This window comes from Oryctolagus cuniculus, chromosome 12 (assembly GCF_964237555.1).
Source record: "Oryctolagus cuniculus chromosome 12, mOryCun1.1, whole genome shotgun sequence".
NCBI classification, from domain to species: Eukaryota; Metazoa; Chordata; class Mammalia; order Lagomorpha; family Leporidae; genus Oryctolagus; species Oryctolagus cuniculus.
Window position 1 is genome coordinate 14,311,973 of NC_091443.1, and position 18,950 is coordinate 14,330,922.

At 36.3% G+C, this 18,950-nt stretch overlaps 1 protein-coding gene and 1 long non-coding RNA gene across 62 annotated transcripts in view; one reads left to right on the forward strand and one right to left on the reverse strand.

Moving 5' to 3' along the window:
* Window positions 1-18,950, forward strand: part of LOC103351270 (uncharacterized) — a 235,567-nt gene that overhangs the window by 124,024 nt on the left and 92,593 nt on the right. For 40 of the 50 annotated variants that reach the window (XR_011380571.1, XR_011380581.1, XR_011380579.1 and 37 more), the window contains one exon: window positions 1-13,349. This exon is cut by the window's left edge and continues 25,279 nt beyond it. The exons of 9 other annotated variants lie outside the window; for them this stretch is intronic. This is a non-coding gene — a long non-coding RNA (uncharacterized lncRNA). Of the gene's footprint in view, window positions 13,350-18,950 lie in introns of those variants that run through there. One more of the 50 variants, XR_011380619.1, reaches the window with a different exon arrangement.
* The window catches only part of UBE3A (ubiquitin protein ligase E3A), a 103,620-nt gene that overhangs the window by 1,344 nt on the left and 83,326 nt on the right, over window positions 1-18,950 (reverse strand). For all 12 annotated transcript variants that reach the window (XM_070053554.1, XM_070053548.1, XM_070053552.1 and 9 more), the window contains 6 exons: window positions 18,058-18,263; window positions 17,426-17,590; window positions 16,240-16,395; window positions 16,064-16,137; window positions 7,402-7,545; window positions 1-6,442 (listed from right to left, as the gene is read on the reverse strand). The exon at window positions 1-6,442 is cut by the window's left edge and continues 1,344 nt beyond it. In XM_070053554.1, the coding sequence (XP_069909655.1) occupies window positions 6,322-6,442; window positions 7,402-7,545; window positions 16,064-16,137; window positions 16,240-16,395; window positions 17,426-17,590; window positions 18,058-18,263 (866 nt within the window). In that variant the 3' untranslated portion in view covers window positions 1-6,321. The remainder of the gene's footprint in view (window positions 6,443-7,401; window positions 7,546-16,063; window positions 16,138-16,239; window positions 16,396-17,425; window positions 17,591-18,057; window positions 18,264-18,950) is intronic.

Genomic DNA, 18,950 nt, shown 5'->3' on the forward strand with positions numbered 1-18,950 from the left:
TCAAGAAATGAAAATACCACCCACAAAATGGGGGAAAAATTGCAAATTATTTACCTGGTAAGGGACCTGTAATCCAGAATATATTTTTTAAAACCAGTAATAAAAAGACAACTGAATTCTTAAAAATAGACAAAGGATCTCAACAGACATTTCACCAAAGATATACAAATGACAAATAAGCACATAAAAGATGCTCAACATCATTAGTCATTAAGGGAAATACAACCAAAACCATGACATACCACTTCACCCAACTAAGATAGCTAGAATCACAATGAGATAAATGTTTTGGCAAAGATGGGGAGAAATTGGAACTCATATACTGCTGGTAGGAATGTAAAATAATGTAGCCATTTGGGATAAGTTTGGCAGTTCCTCAAAGGGCTGAACATAAAGTTACAATATAACCCAGCAATTCCACTTCCAGGTATATAACCTAAAGAAATGAAAACTCAGGTCCACATAAAAACTCATACACAAATGTTCATAGTTGTAGTATTAAAATGGAAACACAAGCATCCATCAACAAATGTACCAACAAAAAATTTGGTATGTCAATACAATGACATTCAGCCACAGAAAGAAATGAAGCACTGATACATGCTACAAAATCAATGTACCTTGAAAGCATTATTCTAAGTGGGGCAAAAAGACACAAAAGGCCACATATTGCATGATTCCATTGCTATGAAAATGTCCAAGACAGGCAAATCCATATACCCATATACAGAATGTAGATTAGTGGTTGTCAGGGGCTAATAAGCAGCAGTCACTCCTAATTTGTGCACAATTTCTTTCTGTAGTGATGAAAATGCTCTGGAATTACATGGCAATGACTGCACAATACTGACTATACTTAGAATTACATTTTAAAAAGGGTTACTTTTTATGGTATGATTACATCTTAAAGATCAGGGAAAACATTCTTCCATTCTGAAGTGGATGAAGGAAATTCAATTCCTGCAACCTCTCAATAAAGACTCTCCCTTCTCTTTATTTCTTAATGTTGGGAGAATCCATCTCAGTCTCTCCAGGATGTCTTGCAAGATGTTATCTAGCATCTGTATTTCAATTTCATTGAATCCTGACAACCAGTGATAAGGTACGATTGGGTATAATTTAAGCCATAGGAATGGCAAGGCAAGGACTCAGTTATCAGACTGCAAAGGTTTCACCCTCAACACTGTATGCTATTTACCAGGCAAATCCCATTCCATTTCCTGTTGGTTTTCAGTGGACTGGATAATAATTATTCCAGGTACTGTTTGGCTGAACCTAGGAATCTCGAGTTTTGGCGACAGGAAGATATTAGATGGGCAAAGGTTCAGCCCTGTTTGATGGCTTTGTGGCTTGGGCAAGGGGCATGCATGGGCCATAGGGAACCATTCCATAAAGACTAACAATCGTATCATATAAACAAGGTACTTGGCGTGCACTATAATTTAGGTCCTGTGAGATCCTAACAGGGTTACAGTTAGGAAGTATGAGAAAATGTTAAGTGTGGCTCTCACATAAAGCAGGCATTCATCACGAGTAGTGCTTGATTTAGCAAGGAAAGCAGCGTTTGGCTGAGTATTGCTCCTTGACAGATTTGAGTCGCTGGCAACAGGACAAGACGGTTGACCCCATCTCCCCTGGGTGATACAGGATGAGAATTGTTAGAGAAGGTGATCACGTTATCAGAGTTTGTTGCCAGAGCACATCAGAAGTGTAGGGTGGGGAAAATCATGCCAAAATCTTGCTGTCATGGACTCAGACCTTTTCATCCTTTGTATTGATCTTCCTTTCTACAGCTTGAAAGGACAGGGATTCCACTTCCTCAGTGAGAATATTCTTAATTACTAAATATTAAGTCAAAAGCCTCTGTGGGGGGGAGGAGGAACAGAGACTGACTTTAGTGAAAAATTAGCAAGCTTCACTGAGCATTTTAATGCAGGGAGGTCATTTCCAATTACTGAGTAGTAAGAGGTAACTTGGGAAGGGATGTGAGGGGATAGAGCCAAACTTTTAACTAAGTCATTTATGCATCTACTATGTGTGTAAGAAGCAGAAAGATTAAAAAAAAAAAAATCTTGACCATGAATATGTTTATACTCCAGGCAGTGGTTACATACCAAAAATAAGCAGAAGCTTCATAATCGAACCTAAATGTGGATAGGATCTTAGCAAGAACGGCCAGAGACAGTGAGAATCTCAGTTGACTCCTCAGTGTTCAAATAAAAAATATGTCCCACCATGCTGTGCTATCATGGATGTGTGGGCTGCTCTGAGGTTTTGGAGGCACTTTGGGAGTCAATAAATCTTTACTGGCAAAGTGCTTTTGAAATTTGGTCTTAAGGGGGATCTAAGAAATACAAGATAAGCATGAGTGAAGATGCTAGGTAAGATGCCTTAGGAATAGAAGGCAAATTGGAAAGGTAGATGAAGAGCATTGAATGCCAGAATTGCAGAGTGAGTCTTGGGGTAGGGGTTATTAATAGCAGCAAACCTGTACTTCAGCAGAATGGAAAAGAACCAGAGAAGGAGGTGGAAAGAGTCAGGAAGTGAAGTTATCAGCCAAGAGCATCCAGATGAGTCAGAAAGTCAGGGCCTTAATCTAAGTATAATGAAGGAGAGACAATAAAGATTTGAAGGGAAAGGATCAATACCTATGACAGTTAAAGAACAGCATTTTGATGAGGGAAAGGTGACACCTTTAAGGAAGAAGCAAAGAATGGTTAGCAGAGATGCAAGATAACAGCTTCATTTTCAGGTAGATTCACTTTGAGGTGCAAGAAGGACATCCTGGAGATCGAAGTCTGGGCAAGAAATAGAGAAATCAGGGTTTTTGGGAGTTACTGAGGTTGACAAGGGACACACAGGGAAGTTCACACATGAACTTTATGTAGAACTGGAGAAGATCCACCTAAGATCTGTATACCTTGGAATGGAAAAAGGAGTCCATGTTTAGGATGTCATTAAAGGTTAAAGACAGGACGGCTGGCGCCATGGCTCACTAGGTTAATCCTCCACCTGCAGAGCCCGCATCCCATATGGGTGCCGGGATCTAGTCCCGGTTGCTCCTCTTCCAGTCCAGCTCTCTGCTGTGGCCCAGAAAGGCAGTGGAGGATGGCCCAAGTGCTTGGGCCCTGCACCCACATGGAGACTGGGGCGAAGCAGCTGGCTCCTGGCTTCGGATTGGCGTAGCTCTGGCCGTGGTGGCCATTTGAGGGGTGAACCAACAGAAGGAAGACCTTTCTGTCTTACTCTGCCTGTCGAAAGAAAAAAAAAAAACTAAAAAAAAAAAAAAAAAAAGGTTAAGGACAGGAGTTTCTGATTGTGTAATTATGAGATTATGTTTGAGGAATACATCTTCAGAGAAACACCACTGGATGAGCAGCCTTTCATACAATGAAATCCACCCACATGTGCATCAAAATATTTTTGTGGTAATCGTGAATAAATGCCAACCCTTTGATCTGAACAGGGAGGGGAGGAAAAAGCTTGATCTCAAAACTTACTACCCTCCCTCCTCTCCAGGAAATTCTTTACACCCTAACAGGGTGAGTAAAAGGAGGCAAGACAAAAAAGGGAACAGGTAGAATCTGTGTTGATTCTTTGGTGATCCAGAGAAGGTTGGAGAAAGTCCTTAGGCTGATGAAAGGTCAGAAAACATATTTTTGAGTTAAGCAGACAGGCGATCAAGATTACAGATAGAGTAGCCATGAGAAGACAAATAGCATGAATTCTTGAAAAAAATTCCTGAAAGGGGCATGAAATCCCAGCATAGCCATGTTCTTATGGCAACAGGGTGTGCTATTGCCCAGGTATGTTTGTTGGGTTGGCTGTGGAAGAATGAATGAGTAGCATCAACACATTCTTGATCTGAAGCCTTATTTTTCTTTTTTATATGTATCTGTACAAACGCATGTATCTCAAAGCTAAAGATACTGTAACTGGATTTTATCATACATTAATCACAGCCCAAGAAAGCAGAATACAGAGTAAGGGACACCAAACTTATATACTGGAGCTGCCAGGCTTCAGAAAAAGTATAGCCACAGCTGTGCTTTAATGTTTCATGTAGGACTATTCTGTAATAACATAAGGCAAAGGAAAGTTTATGGTAAATTTTATCCCCCAGAGCTTCCTGTAGACTGTGGGCTGATTCAAAGAAAATCAAAATATATAATGGAATTTCTAAGCAAAAAAGTACTTTTATAACATATTTGGGGTACAGAGTGTACCCATCATACTAGACTACAGTCAAATTTACTTCTCAAGATATTTAGTGACATTTAGTGAATTGAAAAGGCAGTAATGATAAGAGAGGTGATAACATGCTCAGGATAACTATCATTAAGCAAGTGGGAACTACTTGTCTACAACCAGTGATTACTCTTAATAAAATTTTAAGGATAGTTGGCTCTTTGTTAAAAGTCTACCTGTATGTGATCACCTATATTCAATTATTATTTAAAAACATTTCATACAGACATTATTCCAATTGTAGAACTCTAATACTGTAGTGATAAAACTTAAGAACTAAAGAGCACAAATTTCTTCACCAATTTATTTTATAAAATGTCCCCATTAATACTCAATTTTTCTTCTTCTCACATTATACATCAGAAGCACAGTGGATGAGAGGTCCTGGATTAAGATGCTATCATCATGTGAGGGTCCCTTGCTTCAAGTAGTATACATACCTTTACAGTGTTCTAACAGTTGGCCCAGAAAAACCCCACGTTACCTTATCACAGTATGGAAAGCATTATCTTCTTTATCCATTAAATTGTGAAAATGCCACTGTTTTATTAAGTGTTATGGTACATTAACAATTCTCTCTCAATTACTTAAAGAATTAAAATAATCCTGAAAGACATCCTTTTTCCCGTCCACTGATTCGATAGCAGTATTTTTCCTACGAATTTCAAACAAATCATCAGGCTGATCTGCAGTAATCAGTTAAAACAATCAAGGCACAAGCTCAGCACATTAGCTGTAGCTTGTCTTAAAAGGATATATCAGTATCTCTCCTTAGTTAAAAATACATAATCCTTTTATTTCATAATGCAATAAAAGAAAATAACATCACAGACACAGAATATTAGGAAAGGGAAAACTACTTACTTCTGAACAGCCAGCAATTTAAACCTATTTGGACTTTTTCCACCCACAGTATATGAAAGTGATTCTAACACTTTCTGAAGCAAATTTAATCTTTGGGGACACACAACGTAATTCTTAGGAGTAATAGCTCCATTCCTTTCCAGGTCTACTTACTGTCTAAGTAACACAAGGCACAGTAGCCATCCTTTCCAATATGCTGCAACACTGATCATGTGCCTTGCTAAAACAGTTGATTAAACAAAATGATGGAAACATGAAGGGGAGACTTTGGATTGTCTATTTAAAATCTAGGTAATAACTAATAAAAAGTTTAAGTGCACTTTCACATGCTTTTTTTTTTTTTTTTTTAAATAATAAGCAACTTCCTAACGTTGTTGAAATAGGCTGGACTACCATTTCATTTGGCCAAATGCACTTTTCCCAGTAAACTTAACAAGAACAACAACAAAAAAAATCTGTGTCCTTTCATATACTAAGAAAGGATTGGCTACTCAAACAGTTGGTTGCAAGACACATGAAGACAACATACTGTGGCATGAGTTGTTTTTAATTTGTTGTGCTGTTACTAAAGTTCTGAGGGCTGCAGTTAAAACATTCCAAGTTCTCCCTTCCATCTTTATTAAATCTTAAGATTTTGCACAGAAAACTCTGGGGACTAGAACAGCAGTAATTGCATCACACTGTTTCAAAGACTTCAAGTTTCAAAAGCAAATTGTTAAAAAAAAAATACAGTTCCTGATTTGTGTTAGATAACAGGGACAAAAATAGCACACACTTGAAGGTTACATGGTCTACAAATGGTGGCAATGTTTTCCTTGGGAGAGTAGTTTTGTTGGTATATATATTTTAAATACTCAAAAAGGCTCAACCTCAAGCAGTAATAAACACAAGCAAAAGTGATTTAACCCTTAAAATAAATATTCAGAAAAACCTCTCTGTACATACAAGTGAAAGAATATGTAACACTTTCACGCAAAAAAATAATTATAATAATAATAAAGGATTTGTTCATATATGTAGCTGAAATCTGCTGTTCCAGCCCACATGTCCCCAATAAAGAAGGGAGGCACAGACAGAGGTGACTACTGTGGTTCACTATCTTACAGCCTTTTTATACTGGGACACTATCACAACCAAATTTATCCCTCTTATTATATTTATTAAAATTTAATTTTTTCTTCCTTTTTTTGTTTGTGTTTTTATTTTGATTTACAGCATGCCAAATCCTTTGGCATATGTGATGGCCTTCAACAATCTCTCTTTAAGCTTTTCTTTGCTTGAATATTCCGGAAGTAAAAGGACATTAAAGCAAGTATGAGATGTAGGTAACCTAAATAGAGAGAAAGGGGAAAAACAGGAAAATAGTAAGTCATGGGAAATATGCTCAGTATTAAATGATCCTATTTTTAGATGGTATACACAGTTGAGATGGTTTGCAATACAGACTAGACATTAATGCAATGCTTAAACTTCACTGTCCAACTTGCAAGAATCAGCCTGTCTTCTATAAATTATTCAATGCTACGATGATGATGATGATGATAAAATATTGCAGTAACTGATTTTAGTATACAGCAGCTATTGGTTTAGGTACTTAACCCCTGTAGTTCATTTAATAAATTGTCTCTTTCAATAAATTTACAGAGAACTGCTATCAGTAAACCCACATTAGAGTTGGCTGAATTACTGAGAAGTAACTAAGGTGGAGAAAATATCCAGAACTGGTTTTCATGTTTCAAAGTCTGTGCCTTTTTAATGCTTACTAGAAATATTGGCAGCAGTCTATGAAAATGATTTAATAACAAATATAAACAAACTTACATTAGCACTATGATGTGTCAAATAATGTAAAATCAATACAAATGGGTGAATATCTATACATTTATACAAATATGCTACTGATCATGTATGATACCTACCCCAGTATGTGGACAGAATACAATGAAATGCCAACATTATAAAACCATGGATTCAAGCATGATCTAACACTGAACAATCTCCTAAGCCTCAATTTAATTCTAAATACATTATTATATAATATAGTCTTCAATTAACAAATGGTGAATCAAGTCAATATATATTAATTTGAAAAACTTCAAACCAATATGCCTCAATTTAAGAAAAGTTTCCTCAAACAAAACAGCAAAATATTCTCCACTGTTTCATATGATTTAGATATCTCTATACAAAATCACAAAGTTCTCAGAAGCTACAAGGAGAGTTCAGATGTCTATGTGGAATGGAATTTTAAGGTGTTTAAATAGCATATAATGATGATTTAATAATTACCTTTCTGTGTCTGGGCCATTTTTGGCTATAATCATCTTTAATTTTCCTAGTCCTCCCACAGGTGCTCTGTCTGTACCAGTTGTAAACTGCAAGAAGAGTCTTTTTTGCTCATCTGTAAATGAATGAACGATTTCCCAGAACTCCCTAATGAGAAAAGATAAAATACTTATTTTAGTTTTGCGATTATTATTATAACTAGTACTAGTAAGATTATCTTTCTTAAAATCATATTAGGAAAAAATTTAGAAGCCATAGAAAATATAAAGAAATTCTATTTATGCAAAATTACCTTAAGGAATCAGTTCTAAATAAATAAAACTTAGGTTTTCCCAATTTTTTACTGTTGTAAATAATGTAGTGATAAATGTATCTTACAACAGATGATTATGTTAACTATGATGCAATCACAAAGTGCGGTCATAAACAATCTTGTCAACTGAAAAAGAGTGCTAGGTATACTGTTTATATTTTGTTTTCTTCTCTTCCCTAAAATAGCAGCAAAACAAAAGTATATAATTTCATATAAAATAAACAACTTTTATCAAGTTGGGAATTATTTTTTTTCTGTCATATGCACTATAAGACAATGATTTAACCTCCAACATTCCCAAAACCTGTGTAATGAAGTCATGTTATAATGACAAGTTATTCTGAGTTCTACAAAGAAAAATGAAAGTTCATATATGCAAGCTAGGTATAATCACCAATCCATAAAATATATACATACATCCAAATTCACATCTAAAAAATTCCAAGTTTTAGAAAAAATACTTTTTTTTTTTTTTGACAAACTAAGAGAGTTAGACAGTGAGAGAGAGACAGAGAGAAAGGTCTTCCTTTTTCCGTTGGTTCACCCCCCAGGTGGTCGCTACGGCCAGCATGCTGCGCCGATCTGAAGCCAGGAGTCAGGTGCTTCCTTCTGGTCTCCCATGCGGGTGCAGGGCCCAAGGACCTGGGCCATCTTCCACTGCACTCCCAGGCCACAGCAGAGAGCTGGACTGGAGCAACCAGGACAGAATCCGATGCCCCAACTGGGTCTAGAACCCGGGGTGCCGGCACCGCAGGTGGAGGATTAGCCTAGTGAGCCGCGGTGCTGGCCAACATGCTTTGTTAATATTCATTAGAAAGTTCTCAGAATCCTGGCAGAGAATATCACACTTTCAGGAGGCAAATTGGTAGGTGTCACTGAAAAGAGAAAACAGACCCTGAAGGAAGTACCAGAGTAGTAGTCTGGTCACACTGACCAGCTTCATATGGATATACTACTGAGATTCTGTTTTTAAAAATTATCACTTGAAAATTGAGGTTTCTATCAATTTTATATAATAAAAACAATCACAGAACAAAATTCTATTCTTCCTATGTTATGAGCTAAGAATGTACCCAATTTGATAACTGAACAGGAAATGCAACAGTTTCCAGATTTCTACAAAAAAAGTGGTAGCTACATGGATCTCACCTTACATCTGAAAATCCATTCAGATCAAAAGCAGGGGGACCATAATCTAGAGTAAAACTAGGAAATACTGCTGTAAACAAACACCAAATGTCATGTAGGCAGCAGAGTTCACATTTGAGTCACATTGGCAAAGTCCAGCAGAAGCTATGTTGAAGAGCAGGTGTGCACAGAAAAATACTAGTTAGGATTCACCTCATGTCAGAGCTACACCCTAAGAGACAACTACTGAGGTCAGGATAGAGCACTGGCAACAGAATAGTTAAAAGGAAGGCTCATAGCAAAAGCGCTGCTACCAGAAATGGCAGTCTATAATATCTGCAAGAGGGCAGAGGGATCCCTTCAAAATAGCTTTTGGTTATAAAGGAATGGAAGTGGCTGATGAAAACGAGCCTTAATTACGTAAGATCTACTAATGGCAAGTGCAGGAAAAAAAAATAACATACAGAAACATAAATGAGAAAAAGTATCAAAATCCAAATAAAGAGATGAAAATCATCTCACAGATGAGAATCAAAATTTTCTGGCTGCCAAAAGTACACCAGAAGAATTCAGCAGTGAACAATGGAAAACTTGTAATACTGTATTTCGACATGAAGGAAAATTGCAACATTGTATAGGAAAGAACACCACTGATAAGAAAAGGAAAATTCAAAGAGAGACAAATCTGAAATATAAATGGGAATACTCCAAAACACTAAAGAAATACGCAAGGTATCTGTGGAAATACAAGTTAACTTATGACCAAAATTTCTAATGCATTTACAGGGACCAAAAAATTAATAAAACTAAACTATTAAAGCGGAGTAATGGAAAAGACTTGCTAGGTAACTATATAAACACACACTTGTACCTGGCAAAAAAAAAAAGTCAAAAGACAAATGAGAAACTAGGAAAAAATTGTGCAAACTTATCAAAGTTGAAAGGCCAATTTCCCTACATCTAAGTTTCTGTAAGTGATGACAGAAGCATGAGCAGAAGACTACATAAAAAATACAAACAGTTCAAATATAAGATTCCATCTTCAAATTCGTAACAGCACTGAAATACCATTTCTCAACTGGGAGATAAGTAAACATCAAAGTTTGATTAGGAAGTTTTAGGAAAAGAGATATTCTCACATTCCATTGGTGGTATTGGGCAAAATGTTACAATTCTGTGAAGGAGAATTTGGCACTCCGCATGAAAATGACATATGCATCTACCATTTGATACAACAATCTAGCATTCATTTTAGCAATTTATTTTAATGACACCAAACATATGTATGGATTGATAGCTACACAAGAGAATTCACTGTGATATTACTACTAATAGCAAAAGGTTGGAGATACCACAGTATTCATAGGTATTAATAATCTATACTGTATCCACACAATGTGGCAGATACCTCTGCACTGATATGGTATGGCTTTCAGGGTATCTTGGAAAAACCTTCCTCCTGTCTGATAATAACATTCAATAGCAAATTTCATACTTTTTACCCAAAATTTGACTTCTAAATGCCAATTAACAGGACTAGGATGAGAAAGTTCAAAGGTGAGCACAAAGTGCCAAAACCTAATAGGGTCACATTAAAAGCACAATAAGTCCAAGCTAAGAGTAATGACTTTGAGACAAACTAAATTTTTTACCCTTAAATTCATAATACTATTCAAAAAAGAAATCAAAACCAACTAAAAAATTCAATTATCTTACTCTAAATATTTAAATACCTTTTACCATGCCTTTTCAGTAGAACTGTTCTTCAAGGTAATCAAATAGCACCAACTGATGAAGAAAAAGAATGACAGAATGGTGTATATGCAGGACAACCAGATTTTGGGGGGGAGGGGGACAGATTCAGGTAATTATACTAATGGACACTAAAAGCAGGCAAAAGACGGGAATTCTGGAAAGACAACTGTAGCACTGACCATTATTTTGCTTTTGCTCTTCTCTCTTCCAAATCTGCCCCAGAAGAGCAAACTGGATGGGACAACCAAAAGCCCACAGACATATTAATAATAAAGCTGGACAATAAGGTATATCTTATAACCTCATTATTTGTGAGTACTTCTAAATATTCAGGGAAAAATGGAATAAAAAGATCAAATTGTTTCAGTGTATACTTTTATGCATTCTCCACAAACTTTCTGAGAAAAACATGGAATCCAAAACCTTTACCATCAAAATAAACTTTCATAATCCATGAAATTATATGTTCCCTCGTAAGTGAACAGGAACCAAGCACTGACAGCTAAAAGGCCTCGTTGCTATCAGCATCAGTGCGTAAAGATGCAGAGAGAAGGTAACTAATTAGGTTACTTGAAGTTCTCGACAGAAGAACCAGAAAACTGCCAACCTGCTGGAAAGCACAGGCCACTTTGAGAAAAGCGGTTAAAAGTTGGAGTTATACAGGATCCAACTTGTAGGTGATTGCAAAGAGATCACAATGTAATGAGCCCTGGGCCCTTGAAACTCTTGAACACCATTAAAACCCCCTTCTAAAGCAAATTGCACATCAAGAAGAAAATGCAGGGAACATATCAAATGGACCAGCTCAAACATAATTAAGAGAAAGCAAAGTTCAAATATATATGTGAAGTTGGGGGATAAAGAAGACAATTTCAGAAAGGACAAGGCTTTACTTTTTATCATTTTACAAAAAACATAGAACTCTGCTTCTAAAGGAAGAGAAGTAATCATGGCCGCATCTTTCCCTGTTATTTTACTTAAAAAAAATGAGTAATGAAAAATGATCATAGCTAAACAGCAAACAAGTTGATATTGGGATAAAAAGCAAGTATATATGTGCATAAGGATGATGCTCCTATAGAGAATCAAAGTAGCAAAACATACACCAATGAAACCTGAACAAATTACAAACGGAGCTAAAGTAAATTCTACAAATAAGAGGCTTTATAAAAGAACAATTCAGTCACAAATGAAAAGATGTGCCCAAGGTTCCCCTTCCTGATCCTGAGACACGTGCTGCTGAGCAGTTGCAGGTGGAATTCCACTCGAATCTGCCTTGGTCCTAGAGTGCTCTCTTTCTCTTGAGAACCTCAGAGTTCCTTTCTTCCCTATAGACACCACCTGGTCAGGCGCACTACTAGGTATAAGGCAGATATTGCCACAACAGGCTCATGATGCAGTCACCAGTCCATAGAGAGCTGGAGGGGAAGCTCTTCCCTGACCCAAAGGCCACACACAGGGGCCAACCATGTGCTGAAGCTCCACTTCAGATCCAGCTCCATGCTATGGCCTAAGAAAGCAGTAGAAGACGGCCCAGGTCCTTGGGCCCCTGCACCTGCATAGGAGACCCGGAAGAAGCTCCTGACTCCTAGCTTCAAACTGGCCCAGTTCTGGCCATTGAGGCCATTTGGGGAATGGACAAGCGACCAGCGGATGAAAGTCCTCTCTCTCTCTGGCTCTACCTCTCTCTGTAACTCTGCCTTTCAAATAAATAAATCTTTAAAAAAAAAATAAAACACACCCACAGTTCATCCTTAGAGGCATGCCAACCAAGGAGCACCAGCAGCTATCAGTCAGAGTCCCAGTACAATGAGATAAATAGTGCAAAACAAAACAGCACTGAAGAGGAGTTCTCTGAATACTGTCATTGGAATCACAACCCATAAAAGTACACCAGGACCTGTGTGCCAAACTTCAACATGACTGCCAGTGAAAGTAAAAAAGTTTAAATAGGACCCAAAGTATGTGATATAATAACCAAGAATCATCCATCATACCAAGAGCTGGGAAAAATGAAATGAAAGAAAACCACTACACAAGGATGAACAAGATGTTGGAATTAACTGACAAGAACTTTAATGCAGTAATATTAAAAAATGATTTGATAAGTAATTACAAATTCTACTGTTTCACAAATATAACAAAATCTCAGCAAAGAAACAGCTGTTACAATAAAAAGGCAAATGGAAATTAGACTTGAAAATACAGTTAAAGCAAAATGGTCACTGAATGGGCTCTACAGTAGAGTGAATATGACAGAAGAGAGAAATCTGAACAACAAAAAAAGACTAAAAAATAAACTGAGCTTTAAGTACACATGGAACAGTAACAAATGATTCAACATTCATTTAATAACAGGACCAGAAGAAAGCAGAGAATGGTGCTGATACAGCTTTTGAAGAAATGATGGCTAAAAACTATCTATGTGGGGACAGCGTGATGGCGTAACAGATAAAGCTGTCACCTGCAGTGCAGGCATCCCATATGGGTGCCAGTTCGAGACCCAGCTGGCTCCACTTCTGATCCAGCTCTCTGCTATGCCTGGGAAAGCAGAAAAGGATGTCCTTGGGCCCCTGCACCTGAGTGGGAGACCTGGAAAAAGCTCCTGGCTCCTGGCTTCAGATCTGCACAGCTCTGGCCATTGCGGCTGTATGGGGAGTGAACCACCGGATGGAAGACTTCTCTCTTTCTCTCTCTTCTCTCTGTGTAACTGTGACTTTCAAGTATAATAAATCTTAAAAAAAAAAAAAAAAAACTATGTGGCAAATGACCCAAACCCATTAAAGCTGAGCAAACCCAAAATAACATCTCTGAAAGTATTTATTAGGAATAAAAAGATAATAAACTCAGCATCATACAAAGAAAAATTAAAATATATCAACAGATCCGCCTTTGAAGACTGGCTAAGGAAATTATAAAATATGAAATCCTGGAAAATAGACTGCCACTCCACTAACAGTTCTACAGAGCATATTTGATAACTGACGCAAAGCTATAAAAACTGTAATACTCAAGAGAAAAGTATTTAAATTGGAAATGAAAGCAAGGTTTCTATATTTCAAAGTGGTGCTGAGGGTCCAGCACTGTAGCTAAAAGGTAAAGCAATGTCCTGCAGTGCCGGCAGCCCATGTGGGCTCCAGTTCCAGTCCTGCTGCTCCACTTTCAATCTAGCTCTCTGCTATGTCCTGGGAAAGCAGGAGAAGATGGCCCAGCTCTGGCCATTGTGGCTATTTGGAGAGTAAACCAGCAGATGGAAGACCTGTCTCTCTCTCTCTCTCTCCCCTTAATCCCTCCCCTCCCTCCCTCCCTCTCCAACTCTGCCTTTCAAAAAATAAATCTTAAAAAAAAAAAGCAAAGCAGTGCTGATACCAACAAACAGTGGTAAGTCACTCATGTATGAAGGAATCCTCATAGCAAACAAAGGAAAACTCTACAAAACAACATATACCAAAAAGACTCCATCCTATAAATAAACCAAGAGGAAATCCTTAACAATATTCAAATTACATACAGAAAAATTAATAAAAAGCACAAAGTAGTATAAACAGAAAAGACCCAGAAAACAAAAATGGTTTAAATACACCAGATCAGGCAGAGACTGAATAAATGGATTTAAAAAGTGATCCAACTGTAATTTCAAAATCAGTGACACAAATTGAACCTAACAACTGAAAAAAGGAATGGTTATATTCGTATTAGATTCAGTGCAAGGAAAACTATAAGACACCAAAGAGATTATATAATACTAAACAATCCATCTAGCTAGAACACAAAATGAATCTGAATGGATATGCACCAAATGTCAGAGCCTCAAAATGCATGAAGCAGAGACAAATCTCAGAAGCCGGCTAATACAAACATCACCAGTTGGTTTTGAAAAAATTTATTTAAGAGGCAGAGAAAAATAGAGAATGGTTCACTCTCCAAATGCTTATAATGACTTGGGCTGAAGCAGGAAACTCAATCTAGGTCTCTGATGTAGGTTCCAGGAGCCTTGTTCTTGAGCTATCGCCACTGTTTCCTGGGAAGCTCCAGTCAGGAGCTGGAGCTTGAAATAGACCTAGATACTCCAATCTGGGGCACAGGCATCATATCAGTGCCCCAACCACTATGCTAACTGCCTCCCCTGACCTATTTTTGACAAATGTGAAAAAGGAGTTTAAAGGAGCAAAGATAGAGTAGTATACCTACTATATTAAGAACTCTCAAAACTCAGGAGGAAAAAAGAAATTGTACTCTTTTTATTTAACCCAAAGAAATATTTTTGTTGTTGCAGTTCACACTGCAGTTAATGGTGAAATGTTGTACCTCATTGTGCTTTACACTTAAAAAAAAAAAAAAAAAAAGAAAGAAAAAAAAATGGAGGTCTGTTGCAACTCTGTAATAAGTCTACCAGTCCCATTTTTCTAACAGTATGTGTGTGTTCGGTATCTTTCTCACATTTGGTACTTTCTGCAACATTTTCAACCTTTTCCTTATTCGATTGTTAGGGTAGTCTTTAATCAGTGATTTGATTTTACTATCATAACTGTTTTGGTGCTACAAACATGCCCATATATATAAGACTGTGAATTCAACGGATAAACAATGTATGTGTTCTGACTGCTCCATGGATAGATAGGTTGTTTCTTTTTCCTTTACCTTTGGTCTCCCTCTTTCCTATGACACAGTACTAAAATCAGGCCAATTAATAACCCAAAATGGCCTCTAAGTATTCAAGTGAAAGAGTCACACATTTCTCACTTTAAATCAAAAGCTAGAAATCATCAGGCTTAGTGAGAAAAGCACATCAAAAGTGGAGATATGCCCAAAGCTAGCCCTTCTGAGTCAAAAAGCCAAGATGTGAATGCAGGAGAAGAGTTCTTATCGGAAATTAATGTGCTACTCCAGAAAAAGCAAAGGCAGTTTTATTTACTGTTGATATGGAGAGAAAGTTTAGTGGTCTAGATATAAGAACAAACAACTTTCAAAGCTATAAAGGGCAAGTCAATCCCTGGCTTCCAAACTTCTAAGGATAAGCTGACTCTTGTTAGGAACTAGTGCAACTGGTGACTTTAAGTTGAAGTTAATGTTTATCTGGTCAAGGGCTCTTAGGAATTCAATTAAATCTATTCTGTACCTTTCAAATGGAGACCAAGGCATGGGTAATAGCATTATCTTTACAACAAGCCTACTACTGAGACCTAGTGCTCAGAAACAGATTCCTGCTCATATTGACAATGCACCTGGTTACGCAAGAGCTCTGATATCTTCATGCCTGCTAACACAACATCTTTCAGCAGCCAATGGATCAAGGAGTGGTCTTGACTATAAAAACTCATGATTATATTACAAACACATTCCTAATTTTATACATTACTGTCTATAAGTTTGCCTATATGGAAAGTATTATTTACAGACAAGGTCTAAAGGATAACGCCCCACCACTTTGGTGAATCAGTTTTTCTTTTTAACAATTAAGTACCTCACCTAATCAGAACAGAGTCTCTGGTATAGCCACCGTCATATTCTGTAGTTTCTTCTAGTGCCTGGAAATCTAGATTCTGCAAATTCAAGAAAATATGTCTTAACATCTTGTATACTACACCATTAAAAGCCATATATCAATATATGAATTTGTTTTCTGCAGATATCTGCTTTCTTACCCGGCTTCCACATATAAGCAATTCAATTTCTTCTGGTCTAAATAAGTACTTTAAGGGAGATTCATTGGTCACCATATGAAAACCTCTGCGAAAAGCCTTGAACTGTTTTTCTACTGATTTATTCAGAATGTAGTCAGAATAGAGATTAACAAATTCCTGTAGAAAACAAGAACTTCTTAAAATGCGCTATACAAACAAAACACAACAAGCCATTAGTCTGAAAAGTGTTTTTATTTTCTCAAGGAAAAAACATTCAATATTTTTTAGACTTATAATTTTATATACACAAGGAAAATAATTAATTTCATAGCTTTCTACAACAGTCAAAATAAAGCTATCAAAAGGCAACCTAAGTATATGGTTTATAGATGTAAATTTCAATATTATATTAAACAGGACTGAATATGAAAGTTGAGGCCTTGATACAAACTATTTGATACAGTTTCCCTAAACTAAGTATGCAAACATAGACAAATTTAAACTATGTGCACATCTACTTACAAAAGCCAACAGTTTTAACCAAGTGTAAAGTACCTGATTTGAGCAAACCAGAAAATTACATGTTTTCTACTACATTTGGTGAACTACCTACTATATCCACTTAAGCAAAAATGCTGGTGTTTTAACTTGATACTTTAGTTACCATAGCAAAAATCAGAAAATGCACTTTGTGTCCTGAAAAGAGCGTAACATTTTATTAAAAGATTTATATTAACAAGATTCTTTTAATGGTATACTAAATTATGGTAACTTTGTGATTACCACCTTTTATAGTCAGTAGAAACATTTATGTAATGTGAATATATTTCTGAAGAGCATTTTTTATATCACAAATATATATACATTCACAAAGAAATATATACATAGAGATTAAACACAATTATCATTGTTTTTGTGATAAGGACCTTAAAACCAGTATGAGAAAAAATCTGCTCCTTTCTTGCTGTATACTATAGCAATGCTACACTGTTCTATTCACTCTCTCTCTCTTGCTCTTTCACTGTTCTTTCCCTAAAGGGATTTGGTACTCACCTGTGTTTTCATGCCAGTTCTACCATTTACATCACTGATTAGGAGATTTCTTGTTTCTTGATTTCAATCATATTAAATACTTCTTGGAATGTTATAAGCACACCTGCTTTGAAGTTAATAAACAAACCAATGGTGATATAATAAACTTATTTACCTTCCTGTTTTCATTTGTAATTGGAATTTTGTCACCATTTTCCTTTAGATCATACATCATTGGGTTACCAAAAAGATCTGTCTGTGATATCTGGAAAGTGATCATCATATCATCTTCCACATTACCTTCATATTCCAATAAATCCTTTAAGCTCTGATATAGAACCTTAAAATCAGAAACAGAAAATTGAGGCTATCAATAAGTGCACAAAACAGTAAATAGTTTATATGATTTTTCTTGAAAAAAAAAATTGTCAATAAATATTAAAGTACAAATATCCATTGTTTCCCCTTATAGAGTTTACAATCTAGAAAAGACAGACTCTCAGGCACTGCTGTCATACCATTTTCTGAGAAACCTCACACCACCATCTTAACAGTGGATTTCACATCGACAGTATCTTAAGGTGGCAGAGTACCGTGGAACTACAGCCACGAAGTTACTAAGCCAGAACAACTATTACTGTACCTGTCAATTTCATTTTAAAAAAAAGTTTATATAAAAATTTCTCCTTTTAAAATATTCATGGTATAGCAATAAGATTAAAACAATTTCATGTTATTCAATATAAAAATCATCAAAGATTCCAAACAAAATCTAAGAGACTGTATAAAAAATGGCAAAGGACTTACTGGGTGAGAATCTCCCAAGTCACGAAAAGTTCCTTTTTTCCCCATTAGCTTCCTGTAGACAACCATGGGAAAATGTACATCCAGTATACAGTTATTGTAAATAGCCAGACCCAGTACTATGCCAATCAAAGTAAATTGACCCTCAGTTTCAAAAGAAGATGGGTTAAACCAAAACAATTTTGTGGATTCATCATATGTGAACATACCTACAAAAACAATTGTAAAAAGATATTAATTTTGTATTTTATTTCAGACCTATGAACATTATCAATGTAAACTTGAAATAATTATACATTTAAAAATTATACCTCGAAACCTTTTATTGAAGGTACATAAACTTCATGCACTTTGTATATACAATCTTAGAAACAGTAACTCTTCCTCGCCACTCTCCCTCTCCACCAACTCCCACCCTTCTTCTTCCCTCTCCCATTCTCACTTTATATAAAGATCTATTTTCAAGTAACTTTATATTCATAAGATTAACCCTATACTAAGAAAAGAGTTCGAAAAATAGTATGGAAAATTAAATCTGTTCCTCAACAGTCAAGGGCAGTTCAAAACCGTTGCAGCTCAGAGCATAAATATCACTTCTATAAATTACCTTTTAGGCACTCTATTAGTTGCCACAGATCAGGAAGAACATATTGTATTTGTCTTTTTAAGACTGGCTTATTTCACTATGGATAATGGTTTCCAGTTGCATCTATTTTGTTGCAAACAACAGGATTTCATTTCTCATACGAAATTTACATACACTAAGTAAACTAAAAATGTTTTTCTATTACATCATGACTTAATAAAACAGTACGTGGCGAATGGCAACAAGCTAAGGAAACACAGTAATTAACAAGTTTGGCAGCACTTCTACAAAGTCAGAAAAGCTGTTAAGT